The 12557-nt window shown below is 53.5% G+C and overlaps 1 protein-coding gene across 1 annotated transcript in view; it reads right to left on the reverse strand.

The window, feature by feature from the left end:
* Positions 1 to 4648: 4648 nt before the first annotated feature.
* LOC119958996 (transmembrane protein 179-like) overlaps positions 4649 to 12557 on the reverse strand; it is an 8173-nt gene continuing 264 nt past the window's right edge. Inside the window, exons 2-4 of the mRNA XM_038787533.1 lie at positions 10502 to 10639; positions 7367 to 7445; positions 4649 to 5822 (exon numbers count right to left, since the gene is read on the reverse strand). Coding sequence (XP_038643461.1) covers positions 5631 to 5822; positions 7367 to 7445; positions 10502 to 10566 — 336 coding nt within the window. The 5' untranslated portion in view covers positions 10567 to 10639 and the 3' untranslated portion in view covers positions 4649 to 5630. The remainder of the gene's footprint in view (positions 5823 to 7366; positions 7446 to 10501; positions 10640 to 12557) is intronic.

A 12557-nucleotide genomic window follows, 5' to 3' on the forward strand; every position in this document is an offset into this window, starting at 1 on the left:
AGACGCTCCCCTCCCCCGCCCACCCCCTAGACACTACCCTATCCTGGATCCCCCTTAGTGGCAGGAATGGGAAGGAACATCAAAGGATTTCTGATGTGACAATGGGATCACCTCTCAAGGTGACAACTTAAACTCGCGGAGGAAAGGGATGCTGATTGGTTGGCCGAGGTGCTGCAATGCGGAAAGCACTGGCGAACTCTATGGGCTCCTCAAGCTCCTCGGCCAATCAAACTTGACTTGCCATCCAACCAGCACCCTTTATTCCTGTAGTATAAATGGTTGCGATCCTTTGAAATTTGGTGTTCTTGCATTTGTCCTGATGTGTGATCAGCACAGTTGCTTCACGGCTCCAGGGTCCCGGGTTCGATTCCTGGCTTGGGTCACTGTCTGATTTGGGCACTCTAAATTTATTGAAAAAAACGAAGCCATCAGGCTCTATAATGGGCTAATGGCTGGTCAGATCAGAGTGTCCCGAAGGACAATGGATCTTGAGTGAATCACTCAAGGCTGAGCAGGGGTATCCTGTTTATTCCTATTTACGAGTTGTAACTCAGGCCAGGTGTGGGCATATCCCTGTGACTCAGTTCTAACAGTTTCACCCTCAGTCTTTTAACCCCTAAACTGCCCACTATGTCTTCGCTCCCATTTCCTAACAGTTCCTTCTCGTAACCACATCTCTCTCCCTCCATCGATCCTTGTGCACTGTGACACCGAGCGATTATTTAAAAAAAATAAATTTAGAGCATCCAATTAATTGTTTCCAATTAAGGGGTAATTTAGCATGGCCAATCCACCTAGCCTGCACATCTGTGGGTTGTGGGGGTGAAACCCACGCAGACACGGGGAGAATGTGCAAACTCCACACGGACAGTGACCCAGAGCCGGGATCGAACCTGGGACCTCGGCGCCGTGAGGCAGCAACACTAACCACTGTGCCACCGTGCTGCCCCTCACCGAGCGATTATTACCAAGACTTTACCCTCCGATCCCTTTGTAGCAAAGGCCAGCAGACCCTAGGCCTTCCTCATGAAATGAAAATCGCTTATTGTCACGAGTAGGCTTCAAATGAAGTTACTGTGAAAAGCCCCCTAGTCACCACATTCCGGCGCCTGTTCGGGGAGGCTGGTACGGGAATCGAACCGTGCTGCTGGCCTGCCTGGGTTTGCTTTAAAAAGCCAGCGATTTAGCCCAGTGTGCTAAACCAGCCCCTCGGTGGGCTGAATGGCCTCCTTCTGTACTGTAAATTCTATGATTCTGTACGATTACGCGTTGTGTCTGCAGGCTAACGCTGAGCAGTTCCCCCTCCCGAAAAAACCCGGGTGGGATATCGGGATTCGCAGACGGGAAATGTGGGGAGAATTCAGGGGGGCTGGGGGGGCGTCGACAGGTAACGTGAGCGGGACCTGTGGGATCAGCGGCCGGCGCTTTGAAGTGTCATCTCCAGCGTAAACACTAGGAGGAGCTAGTGCACCAATTCGAACTCTGGGAGACTCACTCGCCCCCCCCAATGGACCAATGGCATTCGTGCGGGCCAGGTTTTGGGGTGGGGACTGCGGCTTTGGTACGTCGGGTGTTCAAGGCACCAGGGATACCACCAAGGAACGTTTGTGCGCCTTTGGGTGGGCGATACATAAATTAAATCAACAATTTAGGGCAGCACACGTGGCTATCACTGTGGCTTCACAGCTCCAGGGTCCCCGGGTTCGGTTCCCCGCTGGGTCACTGCCTGTGCGGAGTCTGCACGTTCTCCCCGTGTAGCGTGGGTTTCCTCCGGGGGCTCCGGTTTCCTCCCACAGTCCAAAGATGTGCAGGTTAGGCGGATTGGCCGTGATAAAATTGCCCTTAGTGATCAGAAAGGTTAGGAGGGGTTATTGGGTTACGGGGATAGGGTGGAAGTGAGGGCTTAAATGGGTCGGTGCAGACTTGATGGGCCGAATGGGCTCCTTCTGCACTGTATGTTCTATGTTCCAAATCAAAGGGGAAAATTAAAATCATAGATTTGTCATAGAATTTACAGTGCAGAAGGAGGCCACTCGGCCCATCGAGTCTGCACCAGCTCTTGGAAAGAGCACCCTACCCAAGGTCAACACCTCCACCCTATCCCCATAACCCAGTAACCCCCACCCAACACTAAGGGCAATTTTGGACACTAAGGGCAATTTATCACGGCCAATCCACCCTAACCTGCACATCTTTGGACTGTGGGAGGAAACCGGAGCACCCGGAGGAAACCCACGCGCACACGGGGAGGATGTGCAGACTCTGCACAGACAGTGACCCAAGCCGGAATCGAACCTGGGACCCTGGAGCTGTGAAGCAATTGTGCTATCCGCAATGCTACCGTGCTGCCCAGGCAGCCCCTTATGAGGTTATGGCTCCGTGTAAACAGTATCTTGATGGAAACTCAAAACATCAAAACAAAATGCGATTGAAAGGGGTTGATAAAACACTCCAGCTTCCCCCCCATCCCGCGGTGCCCACCGTGCACGGGAGGCCTCGATAGTACCGGGGGGGGGGGGGGGGGGGGTGAGGGGGTGAGGGGGTGAGGGGAGAACGACATCTGGCAGCAGAGATCGCCATGGGAATGGAGAGTTTGTGATATTAAAAAGCCTGATGACTGCCGTTCGATTTCCTCATTAAATGGAGATTTGGGAGGAGGACTTGCATTGTACAGCGCCGTTGTGCCCCCCCCCCCACCCCTTCCCCACCTCCCACCCCCCACCTCAGGATGTCCCAAAGCACTTCACACCCAATGATGCACTTCCTCGAAAAGTGTTGAAATTGAACATGGCGGCCATTTTGTTTTAAGAGATGTGGGCGTGGCCGGCAGGGCGAGCATTTCATGCCCGTTCCTGAGGGCATTTCACAGTCAACCGCATTGCTGTGGGTCTGGAGTCACGTCTAGGCCAGGCCGGGTAAGGATGACAGGTTTCCTTCCCGAAAGGGCATTGGCCAACCAGATGGTTCTTTTTTACGACAATGGTTTTCATGGTCACCGTTAAGACTTTTAATTCCAGATCTGCCGTGGCGGGATTTGAACCCAGGACCCCGGAGCACGGCTCTGGGTCCGTGGATGACTGGTCCAGCAACAATACCACTACGCCGCTGCCGCCTCGGATTTTGCGCTCGAGAGCGGGACGTGACCCCTCCCTCGGCCCTCTGGGTCAGCCCTGGCTGACACCCCCGACCTGCAATCGGCCAAGCCTTTGCCTCAAGGCCGGGGTGGAAGCGAGGGGGCATTGCAAATGACCTCAGTGCCTCTTTTAGTAGGGGTGGGACTAATGTCGGCCAGGGTCTTCCCCAGCGAGACTCGGCATTCTCCGGGAAAGGAGAGTGGAACTGGAGGACGTTAATTGACATCTCGCCTCCGATAGACAGCTGCTCAGCCGGGTGAACTCTGACATCCAGAGTGACGATCAATCAAGCTCTCCTCTGCGCCTGACAATGTTCTTAGGCAACCCTCCCAAGACCCACCATCCCCCCACCTGCCTCACACACCCACACACAAACAGATGCGGCCTGGGTCTCCCGGGTCCCAGTTGCCACAGAAACGTCAGCAGAGCACCAGCTGCCTGGCCTTCACTTTGATCTATAGATCCTGTTGGGAGTTGCGGAGTCATCGATGGAGCTGAGGGAGAGAGAGAAAGAGGCAGAGAGAGAGAGAGGGGGGGGGGGGGGAGAGGTAGAGAGGGGGGAGACAGAGGAAAAGGGGGAGAGAGAGAGGGGGGGGGAAGGCAGAGAGAGGGGCAGACAGAGGGGCAGCGAGAGAGAGAGAGGACGGCAGAGAGAGGGGCAGGGAGAGAGGGGGAAGGCAGAGAGTGGGGCAGAGACAGGAGCGGAGAGGTGTTCGGGGGAGAGGGGCAGGTCAGAAGAGAGAGCGGCAGGGAGAGCAACAGAGCTCCCAGGTGACAATCTTTCACATCTGTTCCCATGTCGGAGTTAGAGTGGGGGATTGGTCAGATAGACAGAGAGACAGTGACAAACAGAGAGACAGGCAGTGAGAGAGAGAGAGAGAGAGAGAGACAGTGACAAATGGAGAGAGAGAGAAACAGGCAGAGAGAGAAAGTGAGATAGAGACGAGAGAGAGACAGAGAAATGAAATGAAAATCGCTGATTGTCACGAGTAGGCTTCAATTAAGTTACTGTGAAAAGCCCCTAGTCGCCACATTCCGGCGCCTGTTCGGGGAGGCTGGTACGGGAATCGAACCGTGCTGCTGGCCTGCCTGGGCCTGCTTTAAAAGCCAACGATTTAGCCCAGTGTGCTAAACCAGTGAGAGAGAGATGGACAAAGAGAGAGAGAGACAGAGCGATAGAGAGAGACAGAGAGAGATGGACAGAGAGGGAGTGAGAGAGATAGAGAGAGAGAAATGGCCAGAGATAGAGAGAGAGAGGTGGACAGAGATAGAGAGAGATGGACAGAGAGAGAGGGAGAGAGAGAGAAATGGCCAGAGATAGAGAGAGAGAGAGAGATGGACAGAGATAGAGAGCGATGGACAGAGAGAGAGGGAGAGAGAGAGACAGAGAGAGAGAAATGGCCAGAGATAGAGAGAGAGAGAGATGGACAGACAGGACTAAACGAGAGAGATGATGAAGAAAGTGAGAAATGTGGAGGGATTGAGGCTGGAGAAATAGCCACAGAACGCAGTCGCAATCTTCAATTGTTGTTTAATAAATAGAAATGGATGATAGACAGGTTGATGCACAAGTAACACTGTTTATACTGATAATAAATTAAAACAAAACTCCAGTTAATAAATCACAACAGGGCAGAGCGGGACTTTATTCCAGGAGCGTTGGTTTCCCGCCCCTCCTGAATTTTAATTGCACGGATTATACAATAAAGTCAGGAGGGGGCTATTCGACTAGGGTGGGCATCACAGGCACAAACCTGATCGCCCCCTCGTCCACGCGTGGGCATTCGGGGGGGGGTGGGGGGTTGCGGTCATTGTACGCCAATCGGTGATCGGTCCAGCTGGGACTGAGAGGAAAGGGGTGGGGGGAGGGGAATTTGGGGGGGGGGGGGGGGCGGTACAGATAGTCCAGGCCCTCTGACAAGGGGATGATGTGGTGGTGGGGAAAGGAGAATATCACGCGGAAGTCAACATTTAGCCCCAGCCCCCTCCCCTCCTCCCGCCGCAACCACCCATCGCTGCACGAGCCAGAGGCCCGCTGGACTTTGTGACATTCCTTCATGGTCGAACAGCCGGCCGGCGAGTGGTCATTCGCAGGAGGGAGCGGAGGCCAGCTCAGCTTCCCCTGGACGAGCAAGGAGGGGCTGGGGGGCGGGGCGGGGGGGGGGGGGGGGGGTTTACATTGAAAATAAAACACTGTTAACGGGCAGCCGGGAGCTGACAGCGTTTGGGGACAAACACAACAGATATTGTACCTCGTTCTGGAGCGGCCCTGAGGCAAGAGGCTGCAAAACACCAACAAAAAGCAAAATCCGAGGGTGGTGACCATCCCTCCCCCCCCCCTCAGTGTATAAATGGGGCAGGGGTTAACTTATTCATCCCACTAAAGCCTTTTTACTACAGGCCCGAGGCTTCGGGCCTACCCGCAATCCACCGCCTTTACCAATCGGGCGGCGGGGGGCGGGGGAGGCCTTGGCAATGCCGCACGGCGCCGTTGGCTCAAATGAAGACGCTGGGGAGGTCCGCCTGCTCCTCGGGAGGGGCCCGCCCTCGGGCGGAGCGATTCAGGAGCAGTTCCTTCTCCCGGGACAGGCAGCGGGCCAGCTCCTTGCGTTTGTAGTTCCGGTAAACCTTGAGAAACGCCAGCACGCCCAACAGCACCCATATTGTCCAAATACTCCAGAGGCCGAACTGGATAGGAAAATGGAAGGGCGGAGAGAGAGAGAGAGAGAGAGAGAGAGAGAGATTCAGTGCCAGCCGCGAGAACAGGACGTCTCCATGGCTTCGCCAGCCCATCGTCAGCTTGTATCCAACAAAGTGCCTTTCACACGCTGACATCACCCATCCGACCCCAACCCCGCGGGGGATAGGGAGGGGCAGTGGGCCTAAGTACGGTGCACTTTCAGAGGGTCGGTGCAGAGTCGATGGGCCGAATGGAATTCTACGGACTCCACAGACCTGAGTCCAAGATGGAAGCCGACATTCCCAGCGCAGCATTCTGGAATTTCTATCAGGACTTTTGATCTCCCAACCTGGGGATTGTATTCGCCATCTCAGTCACTACCGAGGGAGTGCTGCAGTGTCAGAGGGTCAGTACTGAGGGAGTGCTGCAGCGTCAGAGGGTCAGTACTGAGGGAGTGCTGCACTGTCAGAGGGTCAGTACTGAGGGAGTGCTGCACTGTCAGAGGGTCAGTACTGAGGGAGTGCTGCACTGTCAGGGGGTCAGCACTGAGGGAGTGCTGCAGCGTCAGAGGGTCAGTACTGAGGGAGTGCCGCACTGTCAGAGGGTCACTACCGAGGGAGTGCTGCACTGTCAGAGGGTCAGTACTGAGGGAGTGCCGCACTGTCAGAGGGTCAGTACTGAGGGAGCCGCACTGTCAGAGGGTCAGTACTGGGGGAGTGCCGCACTGTCAGAGGGTCAGTACTGAGGGAGTGCCGCACTGTCAGAGGGTCAGTACTGAGGGAGTGCCGCACTGTCAGAGGGTCAGTACTGAGGGAGTGCCGCACTGTCAGAGGGTCAGTACTGAGGGAGTGCTGCACTGTCAGAGGTTCAGTACTGAGGGAGTGCTGCACTGTCAGAGGGTCAGTACTGAGGGAGTGCCGCACTGTCAGAGGGTCAGTACTGAGGGAGAGCTGCACTGTCAGAGGGTCAGTACTGAGGGAGTGCCGCACTGTCAGAGGGTCAGTACTGAGGGAGTGCCACACTGTCAGAGGGTCAGTACTGAGGGAGTGCTGCACTGTCAGAGGTTCAGTACTGAGGGAGCGCTGCACTGTCAGAGGGTCAGTACTGAGGGAGTGCCGCACTGTCAGAGGGTCAGTACTGAGGGAGTGCCGCACTGTCAGAGGGTCAGTACTGAGGGAGTGCTGCACTGTCAGAGGGTCAGTACTGAGGGAGTGCCGCACTGTCAGAGGGTCAGTACTGAGGGAGTGCCGCACTGTCAGAGGGTCAGTACCGAGGGAGCGCCGCACTGTCAGAGGGTCAGTACTGAGGGAGCGCCGCACTGTCAGAGGGTCAGTACTGAGGGAGTGCCGCACTGTCAGAGGGTCAGTACTGAGGGAGTGCCGCACTGTCAGAGGGTCAGTACTGAGGGAGTGCTGCACTGTCAGAGGGTCAGTACTGAGGGAGTGCTGCTCTGTTGGAGTGTGGGGGCGGGGGCGGTGCATGAGAGGAAAGTCTAAGCTCCCTTTCACACTGAATAGTCTCCATGGCGACAGCACGCGGGTCGCACACTCACCTGGGCGATCCTGAAGTGGATGTAGAAAGCAGATGTGTTGACGTCCAGGTGGAGATTCGTCGATTGGATCTCCTCACAGCTGATGGGGAAAAGACAAGAGGCGGAATAAATCCCATAATGCCCTGGGGCCCGCTCCTCCATCATGGCCTTGGAGCCCAGCTTTGAAATCTCCAACCACCCCTCATTTAAAACACCAAATCCCCAGCTTCCTCCCCGCCCCTGACCCTCTCAAAAATGAACGGAAAGCTCGCAAGGCCTGGGAGGGGGCACTTGGCCCACCGAATTCACCCCCTTCTCCCCCGCCCCTTCCCCTCCCAATTCCGGCCTCCCACAGGGGGAGGTGGGGGGCGAAGAATTGAATTTCCATCGTGCCTTTCACACCCTCCCAAAGATCCTCGCAGCCCACGACCCGCTTGCCGAAGTGCAGCTCACTGCCGCCAGGGAGGGAGCGCGGCATCCATTTTGCGCACAGGAAGATCCCACAAACAGACAGGCGACAATGGACAGATAACGGCGGCGTTTGGCGAGGGGTAAACTCCCCGGCTCTTCAGAATGGTGGCGGTGATGAATGTGGGAAATGTAAGTAAATATTATATTGAGGGCAGCACGGTGGCCTAGTGGTTAGCACAACCGCCTCACGGCGCTGAGGTCCCAGGTTCGATCCCGGCTCTGGGTCACTGTCCGTGTGGAGTTTGCACATTCTCCCCGTGTCTGCGTGGGTTTCGCCCCCACAACCCAAAAACGTGCAAGCTAGGTGGATTGGCCACGCTAAATTGCCCCTTAATTGGAAAAATGATTGGGTACACTAAATTTATTAAAAAAAAAAAGAAGTAAATATTATATTGTGCGCCTGTCGCAGTAATGTTATTAAAATAACTTTGGTTAAGGTATCCAGATTATATGTCTGCTAAAGTTGTGTTTCGGGGGTTAATGGCTAGACAGGCTGTGATGTCACTCATTTATTCATAGAATTCATAGAATCTACAGTGCAGAAAGAGGCCATTCAGCCCATCGAGTCTGCACCGGCTCTTGGAAAGAGCACCCTACCCAACCGCACACCTCCACCCTATCCCCATAACCCAGTAACCCCACCCAACACTAAAGGCAATTTTGGACACTAAGGACAATTTAGCACGGCCAATCCACCTAACCTGCACATCTTTGGACTGTGGGAGGAAACCGGAGCACCCGGAGGAAACCCACGCAGACACGGGGGGGGGAGAACGCGCAGACTCCGCACAGACAGTGACCCGAGGTCGGGATTCGAACCTGGGACCCTGGTGCTGTGAAGCAATTGTGCAAACCACTATGCTACTGTGCTGGGAGGGGCTGGGTCTGTTTCTAATTTTGTTTTCAACCCTGCCCCGTGTCTCTTTTTTTCTAGTTTCATTTTCAGCCCTGCCCCGTGTCAGTTGTTTTTAGTTTGATTCTGACAGTTCAGCCCTGGGTTCTGAGGAAAGGAATTGTATTTCTCCAGACTGACTTCTGAAAGCTTCTGTCCCAAGGACTTTGTAAATAAATCTGTAAGCCACCGCGTGTTAACTTTATTAATAAGTGGCATTCTACCAATATGTCGATTTTGCTGAATTCAAACTTTAGGAGGAGATGGGAAAATCAGCTCAAAGACCCTTCTTATTTTTTTTAGAACTGTTTAGCTGTTAATTGTAAAACCTTGGGTGTCTTGTTCTGCTCTTGGCATAGCATAAGCTGCTTCCTTGATGTTCACTCTGACAAAGGAAGGTTCAGACGTGGCGATAACTTCAACACGTTTATTGAACTATTTACAATTCTCCTACTCGGGTTCGCCACTGCTGTTAATCCTTCTACAGCTACTCAGACTGACAAACCAGTCTGCTACAATCCACGTGGTGGGTGTGATGTTCAATCAACCCTGTGTCTGTACTCACTGAGTGTCTCCACTGGAAAGAGGACGATTGTGTGTGCTGTGTCCTTTATATATGGGTTGGTGTAATGCCCCCTGTGGTGGTGTCACCTCTGTGTGTATCGTGAATGCCCATTGATCGTGTCCTATCTTACTGACCTATTGGTCGAGTGTCTGTGTGTCATGTCTCTGGTGCTCCCTCTAGTGCAGGGGTGGGCAAACTTTTCCGTGCAAGGGCCACATTCAGAAATTCACAATTTTAAAGGGCCGCATAGTATATTAATTAATAGTCCCGGTTGTAACCAATTAGCGTGCAGCATATACCTCAGCGCTTCCCCCGGCGGCATCCTGCCTTTAGCCCTCTTTTTCTCTACTTTTCAAAAATGGCGCTTCACCCGGTTATGATTCTGGGCGCCTCATATAGAACATAGATAGATAGATAGAACAGTACAGCACAGAACAGGCCCTTCGGCCCTCAATGTTGTGCCGAACAATGATCACCCTACTCAAACCCACGTATCCACCCTATACCCGTAACCCAACAACCCCCCCCCCCCCAACCTTTACTTTTTAGGACACTACGGGCAATTTATCATGGCCAATCCACCCTAACCTGCGCATCTTTGGACTGTGCGAGGAAACCGGAGCACCCGGAAGAAACCCACGCACACACGGGGAGGACGTGCAGACTCCGCACAGACAGTGACCCAGCCGGGAACATAGAACAGTACAGCACAGAACGGGCCCTTCGGCCCTCGATGTTGTGCTGAGCAATGATCACCCTACTCAAGTCAACGTATCCACCCTATACCAGTAACCCAACAGCCCCCCCATTAACCTTATTTTAAAAAAAATAATTATTTAAAAAAAAAATTTAAAATAAAAATTTTTTTTTTTTGATGACTTGATCTTGGTGGGCCGCATAAAGACCTTTGGCAGGCCGCATGCGGCCCGTGGGCCGTAGTTTGCCCACCCCTGCTCTAGTGTCTATCTAGTCTACGTGTATTTACATTAACCCCTTGTGTATCTACAGTGATGCATATCACCACAATGAGGTAAATGATGTGTTCACAATAAAGTTAGTTGTAATATAAAAGTTCCGAGTTGTCAATGGGATAACTTCTGAGGGTGAAGTTATTCTTGCCTGACAGTTTACAAATTGAATGACTGTTGGGGTTTCTGACCCGGCGGGTCTGTCCCGCCGTCGGCTCTGGGTCACCCGCCAGGCTAGGAGGCCCCGCGGGCGGACTCACCTCATGGGCATGTTCCCGTGGTCGGTCACCACGTCACACCAGATGTTAAAACCCACGCTGATCATCACGCTGGAGACGATGGTCAAGAACAGCACCGAGCAGCTCAGTAGCAGGTTTAGAAAGGCGGAAAAGAACGTGCTAGAAAGGGCAGAGAGAAAAAAAAAAACACAGGGCGCCCTGTTGTTACGGACGAGGCGAACCATCAACGCAACTGGTACCCTGGCTCATGCCAACTAGGCTCAACCCTGCCAACCCGACGCTGACGCTCATTCGTCACAAGGCCAACATCCGGTCGCTCGCAAATTCAATTGCATTCAGCAACGCTGAACTCTGAACTCTGATCCATGAACTCTGCCTCCATTTTGAGTTTATTTTCCCCGCCAAGCGCAAGTCTGCACCTTGCCCGCGTGTTTTTTTTCTGTTCCTTTTTTAAAATTCCGCCATTAACGCCTGCTCTGGATTAATGCTTCGAATCATAGCTTCGAACCATTCGGCCCATCGAGTCTGCACCGGCCCTGTGGAAAGAGCACCCTACCTGAGCCCACACCTCCACCCTATCCCCGTAACCCCACCTAACCTTTTTTGGACACTAAGGGGCAATTTAGCACGGCCAATCCACCCTAACCCGTACATCTTTGGACACTAAGGGGCAATTTAACACGGCCAATCCACCCTAACCCGTACATCTTTGGACACTAAGGGGCAATTTAACACGGCCAATCCACCCTAACCTGCACATCTTTGGACACTAAGGGGCAATTTAGCACGGCCAATCCACCTAACCTGCACATCTTTGGACCCTAAGGAGCAATTTAGCACGGCCAATCCACCCAACCTGCACATCTTTGGACACTAAGGGACAATTTAGCATGGCCAATCTACCTAACCTGTACATCTTTGGACACTAAGGGACAATTTAGCATGGCCAATCTACCTAACCTGTACATCTTTGGACACTAAGGGACAATTTAGCACGGCCAATCCACCCTAACCTGCACATCTTTGGACACTAATGGGCAATTTTTTTTTTAAATTTTAGAGTACCCAATTATTTTTTCCAATTAAGGGGCAATTTAGCGAGGCCAATCCACCTACCCGGCACATTTTTGGGTTGTGGGGGCAAAACCCACGCAGACACGCGGAGAATGTGCAAACTCCACACAGACAGTGACCCAGGGCCGGGATTCGAACCTGGGACCTCAGCGCCGTGAGGCGGTTGTGCTAACCACTAGGCCACCGTGCTGCCCTACTAATGGGCAATTTAGCACGGCCAATCCACCTAAGCTGTACATCTTTGGACACTAAGGGACAATTTAGCACGGCCAATCCACCTAACCTGCACATCTTTGGACACTAAGCGGCAATTTAGCACGGCCAATCCACCTAACCTGCACATCTTTGGATTGTGGGAGGAAACCGGAGCACCCGGAGGAAACCCACGTCTGTTCTTTGTTTCTTTACCGTTTATTATACTCTGCACATCATTGGGTTGTGGGGGGGGGGCAGCACGGTGGTTCAGTGGGTTAGGCCCTGTTGCCTCACGGCGCCGAGGTCCCAGGTTCGATCCCGGCTCTGGGTCACTGTCCGTGTGGAGTTTGCACATTCTCCCCGTGTCTGCGTGGGTTTCACCCCCACAACCCAAAATGTGCAGGGTTAGGTGGATTGGCCAGGCTAAATTGTCCCTTAATTGGAAAAAATTAATTGGGTACACTAAATTTATTTTTAAAAATCTTTGGGTTGTGGGGGCGAAACCCACGCAGACACGGGGAGAATGTGCAAACTCCATACGGACAGTGACCCAGGGCCGGGATCGAACCTGGGACCTCGGCGCCGTGAGGCAGCAGGGCTAACCCACTGCGCCAACGTGCTGCCCCCAGGCAGCAGTGCTAACCACTGCGCCACCGTGCTGACCCCAGGCAGCAGTGCTAACCACTGCGCCACCGTGCTGCCCTGAGAACCCCTCCCTTTTAAAGTTATCTGTGAAATAAGCTGTCGCTAGGTTCGGCCAAATCCTCCAGGACAGGCCGGGATTCCTCCAGGATATGAAGATCAAACT

This window comes from Scyliorhinus canicula, chromosome 31, assembly GCF_902713615.1.
Source record: "Scyliorhinus canicula chromosome 31, sScyCan1.1, whole genome shotgun sequence".
Classification (NCBI taxonomy): domain Eukaryota; kingdom Metazoa; phylum Chordata; class Chondrichthyes; order Carcharhiniformes; family Scyliorhinidae; genus Scyliorhinus; species Scyliorhinus canicula.